At 43.2% G+C, this 23,930-nt stretch overlaps 3 protein-coding genes across 5 annotated transcripts in view; 1 reads left to right on the top strand and 2 right to left on the bottom strand.

Moving 5' to 3' along the window:
• The window catches only part of LGMN (legumain), a 1,022,235-nt gene that overhangs the window by 485,671 nt on the left and 512,634 nt on the right, over nucleotides 1-23,930 (bottom strand). The window lies entirely within an intron of this gene.
• UBR7 (ubiquitin protein ligase E3 component n-recognin 7) overlaps nucleotides 1-23,930 on the top strand; it is a 367,041-nt gene that overhangs the window by 330,521 nt on the left and 12,590 nt on the right. Inside the window, exons 2-8 of one of the 3 annotated variants that reach the window (XM_050799132.1) lie at nucleotides 12,145-12,327; nucleotides 14,695-14,828; nucleotides 15,192-15,252; nucleotides 16,588-16,683; nucleotides 19,458-19,511; nucleotides 19,709-19,814; nucleotides 23,339-23,547. In XM_050799132.1, coding sequence (XP_050655089.1) covers nucleotides 12,178-12,327; nucleotides 14,695-14,828; nucleotides 15,192-15,252; nucleotides 16,588-16,683; nucleotides 19,458-19,511; nucleotides 19,709-19,814; nucleotides 23,339-23,547 — 810 coding nt within the window. In that variant the 5' untranslated portion in view covers nucleotides 12,145-12,177. Of the gene's footprint in view, nucleotides 1-11,989; nucleotides 12,328-14,694; nucleotides 14,829-15,191; nucleotides 15,253-16,587; nucleotides 16,684-19,457; nucleotides 19,512-19,708; nucleotides 19,815-23,338; nucleotides 23,548-23,930 lie in introns of those variants that run through there. The other 2 variants (XM_050799133.1, XM_050799134.1) reach the window with 2 other exon arrangements.
• GON7 (GON7 subunit of KEOPS complex) lies at nucleotides 7,776-11,995 on the bottom strand. The gene is made up of 2 exons (XM_050799206.1): nucleotides 11,716-11,995; nucleotides 7,776-8,657 (listed from the first exon to the last, which is right to left on the bottom strand). The coding sequence occupies exons 1-2, from the start codon at nucleotides 11,921-11,923 to the stop codon at nucleotides 8,563-8,565; spliced, it is 303 nt and encodes a 100-aa protein (XP_050655163.1). The 5' UTR covers nucleotides 11,924-11,995; the 3' UTR covers nucleotides 7,776-8,562.

Raw genomic sequence — 23,930 nt, 5'->3', positions numbered from 1 at the left:
CAGTGGAATTTTTGGCATTGGAATAAATCTCTATTTAAAACTGCACCCTATGGCCTGTTACTATCCCAATGTCAGCTGCTACTTTTTAAAAGATTTAAATAGAAGCTTACTGTCTAACTTCAGTTTCCTGGGCCATGTCTTTAAATAGAGCAATTCTGATCTCAAAGGTCACCTGAGAAGTGGAGTACTTACAGCAACATTGTGAGATTCATTTTATACTTTGAAAATAACACACTGGCCATAGGCCATGTTTTTTAAGGTTAGGCACATCAGTTTTAGAAATACCTCTTCTCTTTTTTTATGGTATCTTATTTGTCAGCCTCCCAAGGTGCTGGGATTACAGGTGTGAGCCACCGTGCTTGGCCAAGGTGGCTCTTTTTTTATGGTATCTTATTTCATATTTAGCCAAGCTCTCCTACTCTCTGGAAGTGGCATTATCATTCTTTTTCTTGTTTTCTTTTTTGAAACAAGGTCTCGCTCTGTTGTCCAGGCTTGTCTCAAACTCCTGGGCTCAAGGGATCCTCCCACCTCCACCTCCCAAAGTGCTAGGATTACCAGGGAGAGCCACTGTGCTGGGCTTTTCCTCCTTCTTCTGACAAAGTAGTTGAATGGGAAATGTGGATTTTTTTTGCTTTGCTTTTAAAGTCTGAACTGGTTATTTTTCGCCCTGAATTACCAACATGACAGTGTTTTAAACTGTTAATATGGCTGCTGTGTTCTTATTAAATCTAAAGCATAACTTTGTAAAATTAGAAATGGAAAGTTTTGGCTGGGTGAGGTGGCTCACAGCTGTAATCCCAGCACTTTGGGAGGCAGAGGCAGGCAGATCACGAGGTCAGGAGATCGAGACCATCCTGGCTAACACGGTGAAACCCCATCTCTACTAAAAATACAAAAAAATTAACCGGGAATGGTGGTGGGCGCCTACTCAAAAAAATTAACCGGGCATGGTGCTGGTCCCAGCTACTCGGGAGGCTGAGGCAGGAGAACGGCATGAACCCGGGAGGCGGAGCTTGCAGTGAGCCAAGATCCTCCCACTGTACTCCAGTCTGGGGGACAGAGCAAGACTCCGTCTCAAAAAAATAAAAAAATAAATAAAATAATGAAAGTTTCAAAATAACATTTTCTGTATTCATGTAGAAAAGTACATCCTTTTTTTAATGGAAAAAGAACAAAAGGGCATAAAATGAAAAATCTCCCTCACTCTCAACTCCTACTCCCCTCCCTCTTCCCAGAGGTAGTTGTGCTATTCTTTCAGAGACATATGTCTATCTAGCTTATTCCCCAATGGTAGCATAGTAGCATTCTATACAGTTCTATACATTGATAATTTTTTTTTTTTTTTTTTTTTTTTTTTTTTTGAGACAGTGTCTCGCTCTGTCGCCTGGGCTGGAGTGCAGAGTGGCCGGATCTCAGCTCACTGCAAGCTCCGCCTCCCGGGTTCACGCCATTCTCCTGCCTCAGCCTCCCGAGTAGCTGGGACTACAGGCGCCCGCCACCTTGCCCGGCTAGTTTTTTGTATTTTTTAGTAGAGACGGGGTTTCACCGTGTTAGCCAGGATGGTCTCGATCTCCTGACCTCGTGATCCACCCGTCTCGGCCTCCCGAAGTGCTGGGATTACAGGCTTGAGCCACCGCGCCCAGCCTTCCGGCCTTTTTTTTTTTTTTTTGAGACAGAGTCTCGCTCTGTTGCCCAGGCTGGAGTGCAGTGGCATGATCTTGGCTCACTGCAAGCTCTGCCTCCTGCGTTCAAGTGATTCTCCTGTCTCAGCCTCCCAAGTAGCTGGGACTACAGGCGCCCGCCAGCACATCTGGCTAATTTTTTGTATTTTTAGTAGACATGGGGTTTCACCGTGTTAGGCAGGATGGTCTCGATCTCCTGACCTCGTGATCTGCCCGCCTCAGCCTCCCAGAGTGCTGGGATTACAGGTGTGAGCCACCGCACCCAGCCCCCTTGCTAGTTTTTATTGAGCAGATCTCAGAGATTGACCTTTAACAGCATATAGAGCTTTACCTTAGTGTTTTCCATGGCTGCACAATATTGTTGTACTAAGGTTCCTCTATTTTTATCTAATTATGGTCTTCTGATGAACAGTTAGGTTGTCTCCAGCCTTTTGTTACTAATAATGCTGCAACAAATAGTCTTATAAATAGATCTTTGTGCACGTGTTACTCTGTAGGACAAATACCTATAAATGAAATTGCTAAGTCAAAGAGCATGTGATATATATATACATATATATATATGTATTTATTTATTTATTTGTTTGTTTTGTTTTGAGACACAGTCTCACTCTGTTGCCAGGCTGGAGTGCAGTGGCTCAATCTCAGCTCACTGCAACCTCTGCCTCCTGGGTTCAAGCTATTTTCCTGCCTCAGCCTCCCGAGTAGCTGGGACTACAGGCACACCAAAACTTTCAATTTTTACTGTATTTTTAGTAGAGACGGGGTTTCACCATGTTGGCCAGGATGGTCTCGATCTCTTGACCTTGTGATCCACCCACCTTGGCCTCTCAGAGTGCTGGGATTACAGGCGTGAGCCACCGCCCTCGGCCTAATATTTTAACAGAATTGTCAGCTTGACTTTCTAAGAGCTTATAGCAATTTACACTCTCACCATGAATATATTATAGACCCCACATCCTTTCCAGCTCAATACTGCATCAAAACTGTTGATTTTTCAGTCTGAAAAGTAAAAAAATGGTATTGCATTGTGGTTTTAATGTCAATTTATTTGAAGTGCACATTTTTTTTTCACTGAAAAGCCATGTGTATTTCTTCTGTGATCTTGTGGTTCCTTTCCTTTGCCTATTTTTCTGTTATATTTTCCTGACTAGTATATAAGGGATCTACATAAAAGAATTCGTTCTTAGTCATTTGTGCTGAAAATACTTAATACTTTTTCCATTTTTATTTTGACCGTATTTACAGAATGTTCAGAAATTTCAGTTATTATGAATCACGTTTACTAATATTTTCCACTATGGTTTCTGGATTTTTACATTGTAGTGTTATTAATTTCCCCAAACATGCTTATCTGCACCCATCACCAGTATGGATATAGTGTTGAACTGTGTGGTGCTCAACTACCAATCACAATAGTTCATACAAGGAATTGCTTATAAAGATTTTGTCGGGCTGGGCGCAGTGGCTCACGCCTGTAATCCCAGCACTTTGGGAGGCCGAGGCAGGTGGATCACGAGGTCAGGTGATCGAGACCATCCTGGCTAACATGGTGAAACCCCGTCTCTACTAAAAATACAAAGAAAACAAAATTAGCCAGGCATGGTGGCGGGCACCTGTAGTCCCAGCTACTCGGGAGGCTGAGGAGGGAGAATGGTATGAACCCAGGAGGTGGAGCTTGCAGTGAGCCAAGATGGTGCCACTGCACTCCAGCCTGGGTGACACAGTGAGACTCCGTCTCAAAAAAAAAAAAAAAAGGTTTTGTCATAACACAGAGGTTGACGACTGAGTTAAAAAGCTTAGATTTTCCGGCTTTTTTTTTTCTTTTTTGAGACGAAGTCTTGCTTTGTCACCCAGGCTGGAGTGCGGTGGCACAATCTCAGCTCACTGCAACCCACGTCTCCCAGGTTCAAGCAATTCTACTGCCTGTCTCCCTAGTAGCTGGGATTACAGCTGCACACCACCATGCCTAGCTAATTTTTTGTGTTTTTAGTAGAGACAGGGTTTCACCATGTTGGCCAGGCTGGTCTCGAACTCCTGACCTCAGGTGATCTGCCCGTCTTGGCCTCCTCAAGTGCTGCGATTACAGGTGTGGGCCACCATGCTCAGCCTCAGGTTGTCTTATATGTATGCATCTTATTGCAATATAAGAAATGATAGTCTATACTTATATTGATTGAACAATTTGAGAGAGAGTTGCATCTTTAGGTTAAATAGGTTAAATAGAAACTAGATAAACTACATAATAAACTGAGGGCCACAGACATCTCCAACTGATTTTCTCATTTGGAAGAAAACATAAACTTTATTTCCTTTAAAAGTATAGGCTTTTTCAGTTAAAAAATTTAAAAGTTCACCTGAAGCAAATGTTTAAACTGAAATCTAAAGGATAAGTAGATAGACAAAGGAGGTCATTTGGCCCAGGATTTGAAAGGCAACTAGTGGCAGAAGCATAAATCCTCTTAAGTCTAAGCTGGGCATGGTGGCTCAAGTCTGTAATTCAGCTATTGGGGAGGCTGAGGCTGAAGAGGATCACTTGAGGTCAGGAGTTAGAAAACAGCCTAGGCAATGCAACTGAGACCTCCCTCGTCTCTTAAAAAAAAAAAAAAAAAAAAAAAAAAAAAAAAGCCAAGCATGGTTGCATGCACCTGTAGTCCTGGCTACTCTAGAGGCTAAGTGGGAAGATTGTTTGAGTCCTCAAGAATCTTGAGCTACTGAACTCAAGATTGCTGGAGCCCTTACCTTCCAAATGAGTTTGAAGTTGCAGCGAGCTATGATCACGACACTGCACTCCAGCCTGGGTGACAGAGACCATCTCAAAAAAAAAAAAAAAAGAAAGAAAAATTCCTCCGATTCTGAATGCCCATTTCTAAACGGAGAGGCGGGGGGAATTGATTTCCTCACATATTTTTTTTCCTATTTTTCCAAAGTAAGTTTTTCTTCCCAAAAAGGTTTAAATGTCTTAAAATTAATTTTGCACCACCTAATACTATAGCCAAGCAATCACAACCTGTTATAAAAGAGTAAAAGTTCTCGTCCTTGGCCACAGAATTCTATTATTAAAATAAACATTTCTTACTGTGACGCAAAAGGACTTACTTTTAGAAAACACATCTATCTTGCATAAATTCCATATGTTTCACATTTTAAAAGATTTATCTAAGTCTAATGTCAAGCTTATTTTTAGGTAGGATTGTGCAGTTGACTTTCCTGTTCAAAAGTAAAGTTGGAGCTGTTTCAAAGAGTAACTTTATTCTGCTTGCCTGTGGCTGTTTGTACCATAGAAGGCAGATTAGTCAGGTGCGGTGGCTCATGCCTGTAATCCTAGCACTTTGGGAGGCCAACACAGGAGGATCGCTTACAGCCAGGAGTTTCGAGACCACCCGGGGCTACAAAGCAAGGCCCCCATCTCGACAAAAAATTTAAAAATTAGCCTGGTAGCTGGGCACGGTGGCTCACACCTGTAATCCCAGCACTTTGGGAGACCAAGGTGGGTGGATCACCTAAGGTCAGGAGTTCGAGACCAGCCTGGCCAACATGGTGAAACCCTGTCTCTACTAAAAATACAAAAATTAGCCAGGCATGGTGGCAGGCACCTGTAATCTCAGCTACTTGGGAGGCTGAGGCAGCAGAATCACTTGAACCTGGGAGGTGGAGGTTACAGTGAGCCAAGACCGTGCCATTTCACTCCAGCCCGGGCAAAAAGAGTCAAACTCCATCTCAAAAAAAAAAGGCCGGGTGTGGTGTCTGTAATCCCAGCACTTTGGGAGGCCGAGGCGGGTGGATTATCTGAGGTCGGGAGTTTGACATCAGCCTAACCAACATGGAGAAACCCCGTCTCTACTAAAAATACTAAATTAGCCTAACGTGGTGGTGCATGCCGGTAGTCCCAGTTACTCGCGAGGCTGAGGCAGGAGAATCACTTGAACCCGGGAGGTGGAAGTTGTGGTGAGCTGAGATTGCACCATTGCACTCCAGCCTGCGCAACAAGAGCGAAATTCCGTCTCAAAAAAAAAAAAAAAAAAAAAAAAGAACTAAAATAAAAAATAAATTAGCCTGGCGTGGTGGCACACACCTAGTGCTTGGCTGCTTGGGAGGCTGTGGTGGGAGGATCACCTGAGCCCAGGAATTCCAGTGAGCTGAGTGTGCCACTGTACTCCAGCCTGAGTGACAGTGACACCCAAGCGCAGCAGCAGATTAGAAAACCTGGCAAAGCATTTCTTCTATACTGGCCCATCTTTGTCAAACATGTGGCTTTCTTACGAAGAAGACAGTATTAGAATTGAAATCAGTATTAAAATTAATTAAAAGACCAATCTTATAAATCAGAATCTAAAAACACTGGGCCACAAACACAAATATTATCTTGAAATTTCTTCTTTATAACCACATTTTCCAAAGGAAGCATAAAATGTTCAGAGAAAAGGTTCAGATATCAATTTAACAATGTGATCTATTTTCCGTATATACAGGTAAGTTTTTTTCTTTTTTGAGATGGAGTTTCGTTCTTGTTGCCCAGGCTGGAATGCAATGGCACGATCGGCTCACTGCAACTTCTGCCTCCCAGGTTCAAGCTATTCTCCTGCCTCAGCCTCCCAAGTAGCTGGGATTACAGGCATGCGCCACCACACCAGGCTAGTTTTGTATTTTTAGTAGAGATGGGGTTTCTCCATGTTGGTCAGGCTGGTCTCAAACTCTCGACCTCAGGTGATCCGCCCGCCTTGGCCTCCCAAAGTGCTGGGATTGTAACCATCAGTCACTGCACCCAACCAGTTTTTTCTTTAATGATTGTATAGAGATAACAGTACTATAATAAATAACAGCTAAATATTAGAAACATCAGCATAAACTAAACAGATAATTTCTGATGATCTATAACTTTTTCTAGTTGGCATTGATTGCCCAAGAGTACTTAGTGGAAGGCTGCTGTTCCAAAGTAAAACAGTGTTTCAATGATATGAAAAGGTATATAGATTTTCAATGATATGAAAATTAAATTATTTCATAATAAAAGTGATTCATAAAAGTTGATTAGGCCGGGCGCGGTGGCTCAAGCCTGTAATCCCAGCACTTTGGGAGGCCGAGACGGGCGGATCACGAGGTCAGGAGATCGAGACCATCTTGGTTAACCCGGTGAAACCCCGTCTCTACTAAAAAATACAAAAAACTAGCCGGGCGAGGTGGCGGGCGCCTGTAGTCCCAGCTACTCGGGAGGCTGAGGCAGGAGAATGGCGTGAACCCGGGAGGCAGAGCTTGCAGTGAGCTGAGATCCGGCCACTGCACTCCAGCCTGGGCGACAGAGCCAGACTTAGTCTTTAAAAAAAAAAAAAAAAAAAAAAGTTGATTAGGCCAGGCATGGTGGGCTCATGCCTGTAATCCCAGCACTTTGGGAAGCTGAGGTGGGCAGATCCCTTGAGTCCAGGAGCTCTAGACCAGCCTGGGCAATGTGGTGAAACCATCTCTACAAAGAATACAAAAAAATTAGCTGGATGTGCTGGTGCATGCCTGTGGTCCCAGCTATTTGAGAGGTTGAGGTGGGAGGATCACCTGAGCCTAGGATGCAGAGGTTGCAGTGACAGTGAGCCAAGATCGTGCCACTGCACTGCAGCCTTAGTGACAGAGTGAAACCCTGTCTAAAATGCACATGCCTGTAATTTCAGCTACTTGGGAGGCTGAGGCAGAAGAATTGCTTGAACCCGGGAGGCAGAGGTTGCAGTGAGCAAGATCGCACCAATACACTCCAGCCTGGGCAACAAGAGTGAAACTCTGTCTCAAAAAAAAAAAAAAGAAAAAAAAAGTTGATTAATGATTTCTCTCACCTTTTATCAGCTTAAAAAAAACCTAAAGGCTATTTATGTAACCCAGTACTCTGTAATCTGAGGGCAAATACTTATCCTGAGATTTATCTGTGAAATAAATCACATAGTTTGTAAAGTTACTTCCAACTCTAAAATCCCATGACTATTTGTATTTTACTAGGTACATGCTACTTGATTTCTTTGCATTGAAGCTATCCAAATCAGGAAGGATGCATAGTGAATAAACATGCCTTAGTCCCACTGACAAGCAGAAAAGAAACACACACATACATACTTTAGGAATATATATTTTTAAAGGATTCAATAATCTTTTTAAAGCTAAATCAAAGCATGGCTACAGGAGGAGAGGAAATATCCAAATTGTAATCAACGCAGATTATTTACTTAAGGCCTTACATTTGTACCTGTATACATACTATATCACAGCACAAAAACATACCCTACCCCATCTGGCTCTCTTAAGGTACATGATAAATCAGATTAATGCACATTCATCAAGCGGCATCATCTCAGGATATCTGTATGTTTGACATGGGTATGAATTCAGGGTTTCCTTGGGTCTCTTTCAAGGACTCTCTCTTCAGTATTTCTATTTCCTCATTTTCCTTCTATTTATGAAGAACTGTTATTTTTACATTTAATGCCCACTTTTCACCACTTGTTCATGTCAGTTCTCTGAAATGTTACTGCCTATGAACCATGACGTACTGTTTCTAACAGAAGCAGAAGTTAAAAGATGTAGACATCACACAAACCAATGGTTATTTTAAAAATAGAAAACAATGATAAAAATTCAGTTGCCAACTTAAGAGGATTTTATATATTATGAAGTGTTCTATTTTCCTCCCACGGTCTGAAATTTATTTCTCAAGATAACAGATTTTATTTCTAAGCCTTTACTGTCTTTGCTAGAAACAGAAAAACCAGTTTTCTCTTTGACAAGATTGTCCCAGGAAAACAACACAAATGCTTTTCCAAATTAGAGCATAAGTCTTCCTTAAATGTCCTAGTGTGACAATGGGGATACAACAGCCATCTTTTAAATGTCATAAAGGCTATTGTTAAGACGGTGGTTTTGGCCGTTTTGCAGATGGTCCATCGAAGTTAGTTCTGTTATCAATGTTATTTTCATCTTCGGCATCATCTTCATCATCACCTTTTAAAATAAATATTTCTTGTATGACAATACGTTCTATGGTTGAACGAAATATATATAGCTAAAGTGGTTGATAACGAGACCATTTCACTTTAGGGATTAATAAAACCATGCACATTTTAGATTAAAATGATTTTGAGAATTTCAGTGTTTAAAATCTTTATTTTCTATCACTTTCCTCTTTGGAAATATTAACTCATTCATCATAAAATCCAGTCTCTTTTTTTTTTTTTTGAGATGGAGTCTTTCTCTGTTACCAGGCTGGAGTGCAGTGGCGCGATCTCAGCTTACTGCAACCTCTGCCTCCAGGGTTCAAGTGATTCCCGTCTCAGCCTCCCAAGTAGCTGGGATTACAGGCACGCGCTACCACGCCCGGCTAATTTTTTGTATTTTAGTAGAGACGGGGTTTCACCATGTTGGCCAAGATGGTCTCGATCTCCCGACCTCGTGATCTGCATGCCTTGGCCTCCCAAACTGCTGGGATTACAGGCATGAACCACTGTAGCCGGCCAAAATCCACTTTTAAAAGTGTACCGCTTAGTGGTTTTTAGTATATTCACTAGATTTTGCAACCATCACCACTCTCTAATCCTAGAACACTTTCATCACTCCAAAGAGAAATTAATTATGCCCATTAGCAGTCACTTTCCATTCCCCTCAGCCTTCGGCAACCACTAATCTACTTTTGTTCCCCCTTAATTTTTATTAGTGAGAGGGTCTTGCTATGTTGCCCAGGCTAGACTCAAACTCCCAGGTTCAAGTGATCCTCCTGTGTCAGCCTCTAGAGTAGCTGAGACTACAGGTGCCCACCACTGCACCCAGCTCACTAATCTCTCTCTATGGATTTGCCTATTCTGTACATTCATATAAACAAAATCATATAACATGTACCCTTCTGTGTCTGGCTCTCACTGTAGCATAATGTTTTCAAGGTTCATTCATGTTGTAGCACGTATTAATACTTCATTACCTTTTATTGCTAATAATATTCCATTGTATGGATACACCACATTTTGTTAATGCACTCATCAGTTGATGGATATTTGCATTATTTCTATTTTTTAAAATTATCATTATTTTTAGAGATGAAGCGATGGGGCCTCACTCTGTCCTCCAGGCTGGAGTGCAGTGGAACAATCAGCCCACTGCAGCTTCAAACTCTTGGGTTCACGTGATCCTCCCACCTCCTAAAGGTGCAACACCAAGCCCGGTCAATTGTTGTTTCCACATTTTAGTCACTATAAATGCTGCTGCTATGAACATTCATGTGTAAGTTTTTGTGTGAACATACTTTCCAGTTCTCTTGCGAGGACTACCAGTGGAACTGCTGGGTCATGTGGTAACTTCATGTCAACTTTTTGAGGAGCTACCAAACTCTTTTTCCCAGTGGTTACACTGTTTTACATTTCCACCAACAATGTACAAGATCTCCAATTTCTCCACATTCCAGCCAACACTTGTTATTGTTCTTTTTGATCATAGCCAACATCCATATTATCAAGATGTAATTCCCAAGATGGAAGGAAAGTACAGTTTAAGCTCTTCTTAGAGAATTGTAAATCCTAACTCTAATATCTATTCTTGGATTTTTCAGCTCAGGACAGTTAAAATGTACCTGCCTGGCCAGGTGCAGCAGCTCAGGCTTGTAATTCCAGCACTTTGGGAGGCCAAGGCAGGTGGATCATGAGGTTAGGAGTTCGAGACCAGCCTGGCCAACACAGTGAAACCCCGTCTCTACTGAAAATACAAAAACTAGCTGGGAGTGGTGGCGGGCGCCTGTAATCTCAGCTACTTGGGAGGCTGAGACAGGAGAATCACTTGAACCCGGGAAGCAGAGGTTGCAGTGAGCCGAGATTGTGCCACTGCACTCCAGCCTGGGCAACAGAGCTAGACTCCATTTCAAAAAAAAAAAAAGTACCTGCCTATTTCTGCATTCGAGGCAATTTTAAAAAAATAATGCAGTTAAACTTCACGTTTCTACTTTCAAACTTCACCTACAAAACTGGAAAGGCAAGGGAGTCTCTAGGAGTTAATACATGTTAAAATTAAGTCTGTCCCACTCCTTGGAACCTGTTCCTACTCTGCGATAGATTGTACTCTTCCAAATATGTCTGTAGTTTCACACCTGATAAAACTCCTTTTTATTCAATACTCCAGCTCAAAAGTCTTATCCTCTTTGAAGCCTTCCGAGGGTCTCTGGGTTTGCAACACTTACAGAGGGCCATAGAACCACGTTCTTTTTTTTTTTTTTTTTTTTTTTTTTGAGACGGAGTCTCGCTCTGTAGTCCAGGCTGGAGTGCAGTGGCGCGATCTCGGCTCACTGCAACTTCCGCCTCCCGGGGTCAAGCGATTCTTCTGCCTCAGCCTCCCCAGTAGCTGGGATTACAGGTGCCCGCCACCACTCCCAGCTAATTTTTGTATTTTTAGTAGAGACAGGGTTTCACCATATTGGCCAGGCTGGTCTCGAACTCCTGACCTCGTGATCCGCTCGCCTCAGTCTCCCAAAGTGCTGGGATTACAGGCGTGAGCTACCAGCCTGGCCACTTTCACTTTTAATAAGAGTGTCTGCCTGTATAATCCCCTTGTGTTTCACAAGGGCAGGAACTGAGTCGCATTGACCTCATTCTTCCTCCAGGGCTCAGCTCAGGGTTTGGCAAATAGTAGTAGGCATTCGGCAAGTTTTTTAGTGAAATAAATGAAATAGCGATGAGTCGTGGAAATGTTTGAGTAGAAGCAGCCCAAATATAGTGATAAATGCCAACAATTTTTATTTTTTAAATTATCTTTGAAATAACAATGGAAACGGGGTCTCGATATGTTGCCCTGGCTGTTGTGGAACTCCTGACCTCAAGTGATCCTCCTGCCTCGCCCTCCCAAAGTGTTGGGATTACAGGAGTGAGCCCCACTTCGCCTGGCCCGCCAAAAATTTTTAGATGCAATTCTTCTTTCCTCGAGGCTCACTTTGTCCAAGTCTGCCACTCTACACGGGCTCCCCAAGCGAATTTCCCCTGGCTCCCGCCCCGTCCTCCTGTCGCTGCAGCACCGTCTCAGAGCTCACCGTCCAGGGCCTCGTCTGGAGCCGCCGCCACCCGGTGCTGCACTTCCGCCTGTACCAGGGGGCCGAATAATTCCGTTACCAGCTCCTTCATCTGGGCCACGCCAGACAATAGGCCCTGGAAAGGGTCGCCGTCACCCGGCGCCTCACAGGACACCCGCAGCTTCTGCGGCTTCCCTTCCTGCCCGACATACTCTCCCAGCAGCTCCATGGTGACCACTAAGCTTCCAGAACACGACACCGGGAAGCGCCACCCGGAGGCGGAAATCAGCCCGTGGCCGGCGCAGGCGGCAGAAGGGAGAGGAGTGACATCCGTTTGTCGGAAGTCGCTCCTCCCCCTTCCTTCGCTTTTTTTCCTTGTCATTGGTTCCTGGCACTCGGACCCCGCCTCCTCCGGCTACGCCCCTCGTGGCCGCTTTTCCCGCCTCCGCCGGGGCCGAGCCGCGGTTCGGGTGACAGTTGAGGATGGCCGGAGCCGAGGGCTCCGCTGGGCGGCAGTCGGAGCTGGAGCCCGTGGTATCGTTGGTCGACGTCCTCGAGGAGGACGAGGAGCTGGAGAATGAGGCGTGTGCTGTCCTGGGCGGCAGCGACTCCGAGAAGTGCTCCTACTCGCAGGTGGGCACGCGGCCCGGGCCTTGTCTCCCGCGGCTCCCGCCGAACCTCCCCTTCCCTGCCCGGCTGTCCCTATTCCCGCCTGCCGCAGTCGTCTCCCCAGTGGTGGTCCGGGGCCGCCGTTAGTCTGCCGCTTCCTTACCCCAAGCCCACCCTTCCCTTTTATCCCCAACCTCCTGGGCCCCCTTCAGCCTGTGTCCAGCAGGGGCCCCCATCTCCCCTCTCTCTAACTCTGTCCGGCCAGCCAGGAAGGACCCTGGAGCAGCTGCTCTGTCCGTCCTCTCCAGCCTCGTCCTGGTGCACCACTGCTTTTCACGAAACCAGCCCGCGACCTCTCAGATCCAGACATCTTTGTCCCTGCTTTTCCCATCCTAAGATTATTTATTTATTTATTAGGGACCAAATGGGAGACGTCAGGTTAAAGAGATTTTCAAATCCATAGGGATTTGCGGTGAGCTCCTTGACAGCTAGTTCCTCTGCAATTTAGTTTGACAAGTGCTAGCTAGTACTTTTTCTTTCTTTTTTTGGCAAAATGGAGCAAGTACCCATGTCTGTCTGCAGTCTGCCCTCCTCCCCTGGAAATAGACCGGAAACAGAACAGCAAGTGGCTCTGGCAAGGGAGGGGAGAGAGGAGAAAAGGATCTATTTGGCATTTGGAAGACGTTGTGAGTGAGCAAGTGTTTGAGGGGGTGTGATGTGTTTAGTGACTCACCCTATACTTCGAGGCACAAAAATGGAAAAGGATGGGTAGGAAGAAGACTGACAAAGGGTAAGAACTGGCAGGAAGAAGGGTTACCTAGGCAGAGGGGTGGATTGGAACACTGGGGAGATGAGGGGAGAGACTTGCATTCATTATGTGGTATGAACTGAGGTCATAATACCAGTTCTCGTTGTTGACCAAGTTTAGTTTACACTGCAAAGTGCTAGATTGTTGAATAAACCTGGTATCCAGACATAGCCCCAGGTATTTTAAAACCTTTGGTCACCACTAAAACAATTTTTCGCCTGCTTTCCTTAAAAAAAAAAAAAGTTCTAAGTCTGTATGTAAACTATTTTTGAAGTGTAGTTACCTTTATAAAATGGATTCCCTTAATGTTTTCTTTTTATTGTGGTAAAAAAAAAAAAAATGGAAATTTGCACAAATCATGTACACAGCTTGAAAGGAAAATGTGCATGTTCCCACCACCCAGATCAACAAATAGAACATTAGGAGTGCAAAAGGCTTATTGGAAAAGAACTTAAAAAAAAAAAGAAAAGAAAGAAATAGAATTTTACTGGCATCCCGGAAGCCTCCTTGTCTATTCTTCCTCCTTCCTAGAGGAAGGTAACTATACCTATTATACATATTCACTTTTTTTTTTTTTTTTGAGATGGAATTTCACTCTTGCCACCCAGGCTGGAGTGCAATGTCATGATCTTGGCTCACCGCAACCTCCACCTCCCGGGTTCAAGCGATTCTCCTGTCTCAGCCTCCCGAGTAGCTGGGATTACAGATGCCCGCCACCACGGCCAGCTAATTTTTATATTTTTAGTAGATGGGGTTTTTTAGAGATGGGGTTTCACCACGCTGACCAGGCTGGTCTTGAACTCCTGACCTGAGGTGATCTGCCCACCTTGGCCTCCCAAAGGGCTGGGATTACAGGCGTGAGCACTGCACCCAGCCTACATATTCACTTTTTAACATTTTGTCACATTTATCTCCTTTTCTACTTAAAATTTGTTGTTTTAAAATTTTGAACTATTTAAAAATAAGTTGCAGATATGATGACACTATACCTCTAAATACTTCAGCATGCATCTCCTAAAAATCAAAGAGATTCTTTGCATGTGTTGATTCTTTCTTTGGTGGATTTACAAACATTTTCCAGGATGAAAGTGTGATATTACTTACATAAACCTATACATATGCTCCTGTGTTTTCACCTGTTAAAATGATTAAACAGATTCATTTATTCACAGCCGACTGACAAATTCAGACATCCTATCACTTTAAGAAAGGAGTGCTGACTTGTGTCATGGCTAATGCTTGTAATCCCAGAACTTTGGAAGGCCAAGGCAGAGAACTGCTTGAGCCCAGGAGTTTGAGACAAGCCTGGGCAACATAGCAAGACCTCGTCTCTGCAAAAAATAAATAAATTAGGAAGAAAGAAAAAAGTGCTTGCATGAAAAGCACTAGTATAAAAATGAAACATGCAACACAACTGTGTTTTGGTTGATGCTCTGCTGTGTAAACTTTTTAGTCTTAATGGTTTTTACAGAAAGATCTTGACCACAGATAATCTGATTTTAATTATTTTTCAGTTCCTAGTGTGGGTATTAGGTAAGCCATGCTATTACATTAATTCTCTTTTCCATTTTGGGGGCTTTTAGGGCTCAGTAAAGAGGCAAGCACTATATGCCTGTAGTACCTGCACCCCAGAGGGAGAAGAACCAGCAGGAATTTGTTTAGCTTGCAGTTATGAATGTCATGGAAGTCACAAACTATTTGAGCTATACACAAAAAGGTAAACATAGTCAGAGATTGTTACTAAATGCTTTTGAAGTGTAGATTCTTTCCCATCTACACTTTTTCCTTATCATGTTTTTTCATGCAAAGCTGTTGTACAGTAGTGAAATTTCATGTAATTATTTTATATAATTGGAGTTTCCAGAGCCTTTAAAAACATAATATGGTACAAACCCAAACTACTCATCTTTCTCTACCATCATTTTACTTGTGTGTGTTTGTGTGTATGTGATATAAATATTTGCTTCTGTACATATTAATTTCCAGAATTGTGAAGTCTTATGTGCTTGAATGCTTGAAGAAATTTTAAATTGGATTTTGTAAAAAGAAAAATAAAATTGTTATTTCCTCCTTTTTTCAGAAATTTTCGTTGTGATTGTGGAAACAGCAAGTTTAAAACTTTGGAATGCAAATTACTTCCTGTAAGTAAACACTGTAACTATAAATGCAGTTAGAGCAGCTGGGGTTAATATTTGCCAGAGGGGGTAAAAAACAAATACCTGTATTTTCCAAAAAAGAAGTTCTTATGCTTATTCTTTGCAGATGGCCATTTCATTTTTTACTTTGTTGGAAAAACTATATAAACTGTTGAGAGCCTACAAGATAGATGGTAATTAATATGAAAGGTTTGGGGAAGAGATGTACTTGAAAGTAATTCAGGTTTAATTATATTGGTTGTACTTATTCTCTGAGGCTTTTAAAGCAAAGGATATGACTTAAAAACAATAAACAGGGTCAGGAGATCGAGACCATCCTGGCCAACACGGTGAAACCCTGTCTCTACTAAAAATACAAAAATTAGCTGGGCATGGTGGCACCCAGTCACCTACTCGGTCAGCTACTTGGGAGGCTGAGGCAGGAGAATTGCTTGAACCCAGGAGGTAGAGGTTGCAGTGAGCTGAGATTGCACCACTGCACTCCAGCCTGGCAACAGAGCAAGACTCCATCTCAAAACGAAAACAATAAATAGACTGGCACAGTGGCTCACACCTGTAATCCTAGCATTTTGGGAGGCCGAGGTGGGCAGATCACTTGAGGTTAGGAGTTCGAAACCAGCTTGGCCATCATGGTGAAATGCCCCCGCCACTAAAAATACAAAAAATTATCTGGGCATGGTGGTGTGTGCCTGTAATCCTAGCTACTCGGGAGGCTGAAGCATGAGAATCGCTTGAACCCAGGAGGCGGAGGTTTCTGTTACCCGAGATTGTGCCACCGCACTCCAGCCTGGGAGACAGAGCGAGACTCCATCTCAAAAAAAAAAAAAAAAAGAAAAGAAAAAGAAAAACCAATAAATAAGGCCGGGCGTGGTGACTCACACGTGTAATCCCAACACTTTGGGAGGCCTACGTGGGAGAATGGCTTGAACCCAGACCAGCCTGGGCATCGTAGTGAGACCCCATCTCTATCAAAAAGGAAAAAGAAGTACCTTGAAATTCCAGGCCAATGTCAGTTCACATAGATTGATAATTAATATTTATGATTAACTTTTATCTCCACTTTACTGAATAGGTGTATTTAATTTCTCCTAATTACCACCAAAAAAAACAAAAACAAAAACAAAATTTTATTTTTTCCCTGTATCCTGAAAAAAGTATCCCTTTAGTAGTAGTGAGGTTTTTTTTTCCTACTTTGAAAGTTAAAGATCAGCCTCTTGGGGGAAATAATGTGGAAATGTATTGAATGTATTAATTTTATAATGTGTGAAATTATAGTTAAAATTAGACCATATTATTATTGAAATCAATATTATATTTCAGGACAAAGCAAAGGTAAATTCTGGCAATAAGTACAATGACAACTTTTTTGGATTGTACTGCATTTGCAAGAGACCTTATCCTGATCCTGAAGACGAGGTAAGAGAATTGGAAGTTAAACCTGGGAGTGTGTCCCCTCTAGCCTTGATTCCTCAACTGCTTGTCATATCTGAGCCTCTGGCTCTTCGGGAGGCAGTGCGGGATGGTGAAAGGGTTCTAGATTTATCTTTTCTTATGAATCTGGGTCGGATCTATAATTGGTACACATCTCAACCGTTCTTTCCATTTTTACATCATAAGAATGAAATATTGCACTTTGGGAGGCTGAGACGGGCGGATCACGAGGTCAAGAGATCGAGACCATCCTGGCTAACACAGTGAAACCCCGTCTCTACTAAAAAAATACAAAAACTAGCCGGGCAAGGTGGCGGGCGCCTGTAGTCCCAGCTACTCGGGAGGCTGAGGCAGGAGAATGGTGTAAACCCGGGAGTCGGAGCTTGCAGTGAGCTGAGATCTGGCCACTGCACTCCAGCCTGGGCGACAGAGCGAGACTCCGTCTCAAAAAAAAAAGAAAAAAAAAAAAAAAAAAAGAATGAAATATTGGAGAGGACTTTCCCAAAGCCAGAGCTTCTTCCCTTCCTCTCCTTCCCTGACTGCCTCCCCCTGCCCCCTCACACTTTCTAAGAAATGACCTTCAATTTCTTCTGTCTCTCTACGGAAAGAAATGGGGTATACAAACAGCATCCTCTTAAAAATGTCAATGAGAAATATATGCAAAATTCAAAACGAGTTCTTCCTCACTCCTGCACCTCTTACCTCCCAAGCCTAACCACTGTTAACACTTTTGGTGTGTGTATTTTTAGGTCTTTTTCTGTGCACATTAAAGTGTTTTGAGTGAATGTGTGTTTCAATGTGTAATTTCCTTTCCATTAACCGAAGTGAAAATTCTGTACACTCACTTCTGCAGCTGGTTTTTCTCACCAGTATATCATAGACATTCTTTCATGTCAGCAAACACACTTACCCCATTCTAACTGCTGCAGAGTATCCTATAACTTCATATGCCATAAGTTAGTCAACCGAATTATTCTTCTACAGCAGAATGGCATTATCTAATTTTTCAATATTATAAAGAAAGCTAGAGTGAACATCCTTATACAGTAATACAACTGAGTATACTCCAAGTATTTATGTAGAATGGATCAGTAGAATTGACAGATCAAAGTGTATTTGTGGTGTTTAAAATTGTGATTGGCCGGGCACTGTGGCTCATGCCTGTAGTCCTGGCTACTCGGGAGGCTGAAACACAAGAATCACTTGAACCCATGGGGCAGAGGTTGCAGTGAGCCGGGATTGCGGCACTGCACTTCAGCCTGGGTGACGGAGCGAGACTCTGTCTCAAAAAATAATAATCATAATAAATAATAAAATTGTGATCATATCTGCCAAAAAAGTTGAACCAGCAACAGTATATGATAATGTTTTTTCCCCAACACTTTTGTCAACCCTGAATATTACCAGTTCTTGGAAATTTTGCCATTTTGATAAATGAAGAATAGTATCTTAAATTTTTTTTCTTTCCCTGATGATAAGTGAGATTATGCATCTTTTCATGAGTTCGTTGGACATCCGTAATAACCTTCCCTCTGAATTGTCCTTTCATATCCTCAGCCCATGTTTTGATTGGTTTGGGTTTTGTTTGGGTATTTACTGATTTGAAAGAGTACTTTTTGTCTTTAGAGATATTAGCCTTCTGCCTTCTTCCTTGTTTTCTAATTGCGTTCGAACTATAATTATTAAACCAAATTATGTACAGGGACAGATTGAAGTTCTCTGAGTTAGCAAAAATAAAATCTTAAAACTGAAATTTTTTTTTCTTTCTTTTTTTTAAGATGGAGTCTCGCTCTGTCACCCAGGCTGGAGTACAGTAGCGTGATCTCGGCTCACTGCATCCTCTGCCTCCTGGGTTCAAGCGATTCTCCTGCCTCAGCCTCCTGAGTAGCTGGGATTACGGGCACCTGCCACCATGCCTGGCTGATTTTTGTATTTTTAGTAGAGACAGGGTTTCACCACGTTGGCCAGGCTGGTCTCAACCTCCTGACCTCAGGCGATCCGCCCACCTTGGCCTCCCAAAGTGCTGGGATTACAGGCGTGAGCCACCGTGCCCGGCCAAAACTGGATATTTTAAGGCATGTAGTAAAGTGTTACAGCTCCTTCTGTTCCACAATATGTGCTTTTTTTTTCCCTTTAAGAAGCCTACAATAGGAAAAGGACAGAACAACATTGGGATGTTAATTAACAGTTATGAGAGCCTGGGAATAAAAGAAAGTCATCTCCCAAATAGTCTATGTTCTTTGGTATATTATTTTCCTAGGGCCAGCATTTAATTATTTAATTTATTCAAATTAGAGGAGTTATCTATCAAGAGGGTTTTCCTGACATTTACTTTTCAGTGTACTTGGCAGGATGGTTTTTCTGCAGCAGAAAAGCATTGTCTAATTTTTCAATATCATAAAGAAGGCTGGAGTGACCATCCTATACAGTAATACAACTGAGTATTGTATTAAAGGATGGTGTGGTAAAAAGTCCCAGTTGTCACTGTCTGCATCGGTCCATTCACATTACTTGCCTGGGCCTGAGTTTTGTATAAAATGGGAATGCCCTCCTTGTCTACACCGTTTTGTGAGAATCAGATATTAAGTAACTGATGTGAAAGAGCTTTGAGATTGTTTGTAGAGGGCTTATCTCAATGTAAGCCTTTGGAACACCAGTTCATGTGGAACGAATATTAGTATCTTATTCTACTGCGTGCCAGGTTACTTCCATGTTCCCGAATTCAGTGTACTCCTTAACAAACTGCTTTTCTCTGCTAGATTCCAGATGAGATGATCCAGTGTGTGGTCTGTGAAGATTGGTTCCATGGAAGGGTAAGGAAAATGTTCTACCTTTTGAAACCATTGTCATCACAAAGAGATAAAGGTTATATTTTACATTATAATTACTCTTCTAAAAATAAATTCTAGTGATATGATCAGTGTATTATTACAGTATTTATTTGTAAAATAATGGGCATTTTGGACAGTGTGGCAATCACAAGAAAATTTTTGGTGTTCTGTATTCACAGCATCTTGGTGCCATTCCCCCCGAGAGTGGGGATTTTCAAGAGATGGTATGCCAGGCCTGCATGAAACGTTGTTCCTTTTTGTGGGCTTATGCTGCGCAATTGGCAGGTAGGTATCTTTGTGAAGTTGCTGTGCCATAAACTTGTGCTTGTGAAATTTGTGTGTTCGATTCAGAATTTTTAGCAACTATTTTTAACTCTGTGGTTATAAAATAGTATATGTTCTGGCCAGGCACGATGGCTCACTAATCCCAGGACTTTGGGAGGCCAAGACAGGTGCATTACCTGAGGTCAGGAGTTTGAGACCAGCCTGGCCAACATGGCGAAACCCCGTCTCTATTAAAAATGCAAAAATTAACCGGGCATCATGGCACGTGCCTGTAATCCCAGCTACTCAGGAGGCTGAGGCAGGAGAATCGCTCGAACCCAGGAGGCAGAGGTTGCAGTGAGCTGAGATCATGCCACTGCACTCCAGCCTGGGCAACAGAACGAGACTCCATCTCAAAAACAAAAAAACCAAAAAATAGTATGTGTTCTTTCTCCGCAAGGTGCATAGATTGGTTGGGACACTACCAAAAACAAATTTATACTTAAATGATATGATGCAGAATATTGATGAGACCAGAGTTAGAGAAAATGGAGGAGGCAGTTTTCAAATGGATTTTGAAAGATACATAGAACTGAAATAAGTTGTTAATTATAACACATGGTATCGGTTGGCGAGGGGGTGGTGTCTTAGTCTATCTGGGGTGCTAGAACAAAATACTTTAGGCTGGGTAATTTATAAACAATAGACGGATATTTCTCACAGTTCTGGAGGCTGGGAAGTCCAAAATTGAGGTGCCTGCAGAGTCAGTGGTTTGGTTGAGTGCCCATTCCTCACAGATGGAGCCTTTTATGTGTCCGTACCTATTAAAAGGGGCAAACAAGCTCGCTTGGGCCTGTTTCATAAGTCCGAGCCCTCATGAATGGGATTAGTGCCCTTATAAAAGTGGACTGCAGGCACACGCTACCACGCCCTGCTAATTTTGTATTTTCTGTGGAGACAGTGTTTCGCCATGTTGCCCAGGCTGGTCTTGAACCCCTGAGCTCAAGTGATCCACTCATCTTGGCTTCCCAGAGTGCTGGGATTACAGGCATGAGCCACCATGCCCAGCCTATCTGGTGCTTTTACTATACACTAAGAAATTAAAACAACTAATTAATGAATGGTCCTGAGGCATTAAATGTCTTACTGGTAATGCTTTATGTGTTTCTTAATATATTTTTAAGGTGGCAGTTAAACTCGTAGTATCTGCTGCTTTGGCTTCATAATTTCTTGCCCTTCTCATCTTTAGAGACCAGTTCACTGTACAAACCATGAGCAGCATAGCTGTACCTCCAGTCTCATGTTTTTCTGTCTTTTTTTTTTTTTTTTTTTTTTTTGAGACAACGTCTGGCTGTGTTATCCACGCTGGAGTGCAGGGGTGCTATCTCGGCTCACTGCAACCTCACCCCCTGGGTTCAAGCGATTCTTGTGATGTGGCTTCCAGAGTAGCTAGGACTACAGGCACATGCCACCACACCTGGCAAATTTTTGTATTTTTAGTGGAGTCAAGGCTTTACTGTGTTGGCCAGGCTAGTCTCAAACTCCTGATGTCAAGTGATCCACCCATCTCGGTCTCCCAAAGTGCTGGGATTATAGGCGTGAGCCACCACGCCTGGCCAGTTTGCCTCAGAGTTCTTAAGTGCTGCTCCCTTTCTGTTCATACCCTTTCCAGTGATCTCTCTCACTGTCCACAAATACTGAACCTATCTATGTATAGTTCTTACTCGTTGGGTTTTTTTTTTAAGTCGGAGTCTTGCTCTGTTGCCCAGGCTGGAGTGCAGTAGCACAATCTCGGCTCACCGTAACCTATGCCTCCTGGGTTCAGGCAATTCTCCTGCCTCAGCCTCCCAAGTAGCTGGGATTACAGGCATGCGCCAGCATGCGTAGCTAATTCTTCTGTTTTTAGTAGAGAAGGGGTTTCACCATGTTGGCCAGGCTGGTCTTGAACTCCTGACCTCAGGTGATCCACCTGTCTTGGCCTCCCAAAGTGCTGGGATTACAGGTGTGAGCCACTGTGCCCGGCTTAATTGGGTTTTTTAAATTGATCTCCTGCCTCTCCCTTCATTTCCTCTCCCGTCAGCAGATGGCTTCATCTCCTATTACATTGAAATGCTGGCATCCAATGTGAGCTCCCCTATCGTTTCTCTTCTCTGTCTCAGAGTATATGTGCTGCTACACCCATCATTTTTTTATTTCTTCCTCCCATAAAGAAAAGCTGTTTTTAAAAAAGTACCCTTCTGTCTGTGTTTACAGTTCAATCTCTTCCTCCTACTTCTTGTATTATTCTGTCTCTAACAAGTACAGTACATTATTTTCTCCTTTATGTGTAAAGTGCTTAAGCAGTGATTGATATTTTCAAATAAACTGTTCAATTATTTGAATTCTTTGGGTTAGACAGACATAACCTAAAGAAGCATTAGTATTTTCTTTCTCAGTATTTCGGAGACTATGGTGGACTAATCTCTTTTTCCAGATTCTGAAATATTTTAAAACCAGAAAAAGCGATTATAGGTCAGATGTGGTGGCTCATGCCTGTAATCCCAGCACTTAGGGAGGCCGAGGCGGGCGGATCACCTGAGGTCAGGAGTTTGAGACCAGCCTGACCAACATGGAGAAACCCCGTCTCTACTAAAAATAAAAAATAGCCAGGCATGGTGGTGCATGCTTGTAATCCCAGCTACTCAGGGGGCTGAGGCAGGAGAATTGCCTGAACCCAGGAGGTGGAGGTTGCAGTGAGCCAAGATTGCGTCATTGCACTCCAGCCTGGGCAACAAGAGCAAAACTCCATCTAAAAAAAAAAAAAAAAAAAAAAAGCAAAAGCTATTGTATGCCTGACGTGGTGGCTCACACCTGTAATCGCAGCACTTTGCGAGGTTGAGGCAGGCAGATCACTTGACATCAGGGGTTCGAGACCAGCCTGGCCAACATGGCGAAACCGTGTCTCTACTAAAAATACAAAAAATTAGCCAGTCATAGTGGCACGCACCTGTAGTCCCAGCTACTCGGGTGTCTGAGGCATGAGAATTGCTTGAACCTGGGAGACAGAGGTTGCAGTGAGTCAAGACCATGCCACTGCACTCTAGCATGGGTGACAGAGTGAGAATCTGTCTGTAAAAAAAAAAAATAACAGGCCGGGCGCGGTGGCTCAAGCCTGTAATCCCAGGACTTTGGGAGGCCGAGACGGGCGGATCACGAGGTCAGGAGATCGAGACCATCCTGGCTAATGCGGTGAAACCCCGTCTCTACTAAAAAATACAAAAAACTAGCCGGGCGAGGTGGCAGGCGCCTGTAGTCCCAGCTACTTGGGAGGCTGAGGCAGGAGAATGGCGTAAACCCGGGAGGCGGAGCTTGCAGTGAGCTGAGATCCGGCCACTGCACTCCAACCTGGGCGACAGAGCGAGACTCCGTCTCAAAAAAAAAAAAAAAAAAAAATAATAATAATAATAATAGAATAAGTGATTGCATTGTCTGTTGGGATTTTATTGTCTGTTAGGTCAGTGGATATGTGTGTATGTGTTTTTCTTTTTTTTTCTTTGAACCCACAGTAACCAAAATATCCACTGAGGATGATGGATTGGTGCGGAACATTGATGGAATAGGTGATCAGGAAGTTATTAAAGCTGAAAATGGAGAGCATCAAGATAGTACCCTCAAAGAGGATGTTCCAGAACAGGGAAAGGATGATGTCCAGGAGGTTAAAGCAGAGCAGAACAGTGAACCATGTGCTAGCTCTAGTTCTGAATCTGATCTCCAGGTAATATGTGAAGTACAAGCCATCAAGAAATAAGACTGGGCCAGGTGCAGTGGCTCGTGCCCATAATCCCAGCACTTTGGGAGGCCAAGGCAGGCAGATCACCTGAGGTCACGGGTTTGAGACCAGCCTTGGCAACATGGTTAAACCTCATCTCTACTAAAATTACAAAAACTAGCCGGGCATGGTGGCACTTGCCTGTAATCCCAGCTACTCAGGAGGCTGAGGCAGGAGAATTGCTTGAACCCAGGAGGCGGAGGTTACAGTGATCCGAGATCATGTCACTGCACTGTAGCCTGGGCGACAGAACAAGATTCCGTCTCAACAAAAAAGAAAGAAAACTGAAGCGGAATTAATTCTGTAAACTTATGGCTTTGGATTTCAAT

The sequence above is a fragment of the Macaca thibetana genome, chromosome 7 (assembly GCF_024542745.1).
Source record: "Macaca thibetana thibetana isolate TM-01 chromosome 7, ASM2454274v1, whole genome shotgun sequence".
In the NCBI taxonomy this organism is placed as follows: domain Eukaryota; kingdom Metazoa; phylum Chordata; class Mammalia; order Primates; family Cercopithecidae; genus Macaca; species Macaca thibetana.
The sequence above is the reverse complement of the archived record's forward strand: the minus strand, read 5'-3'. Positions and strand labels throughout refer to the sequence as shown.

What these genes read in the sequence shown, in the direction of transcription:
- GON7 (XM_050799206.1), bottom strand. Translation starts at nt 11,923, where the DNA reads ATGGAGCTGCTGGGAGAGTATGTCGGGCAGGAAGGGAAGCCGCAGAAG. An exon ending in TCCAGACGAGGCCCTGGACG is followed by an intron (nt 8,658 to 11,715) that starts GTGAGCTCTGAG and finishes TTATTTTAAAAG; the next exon opens with GTGATGATGAAGATGATGCC.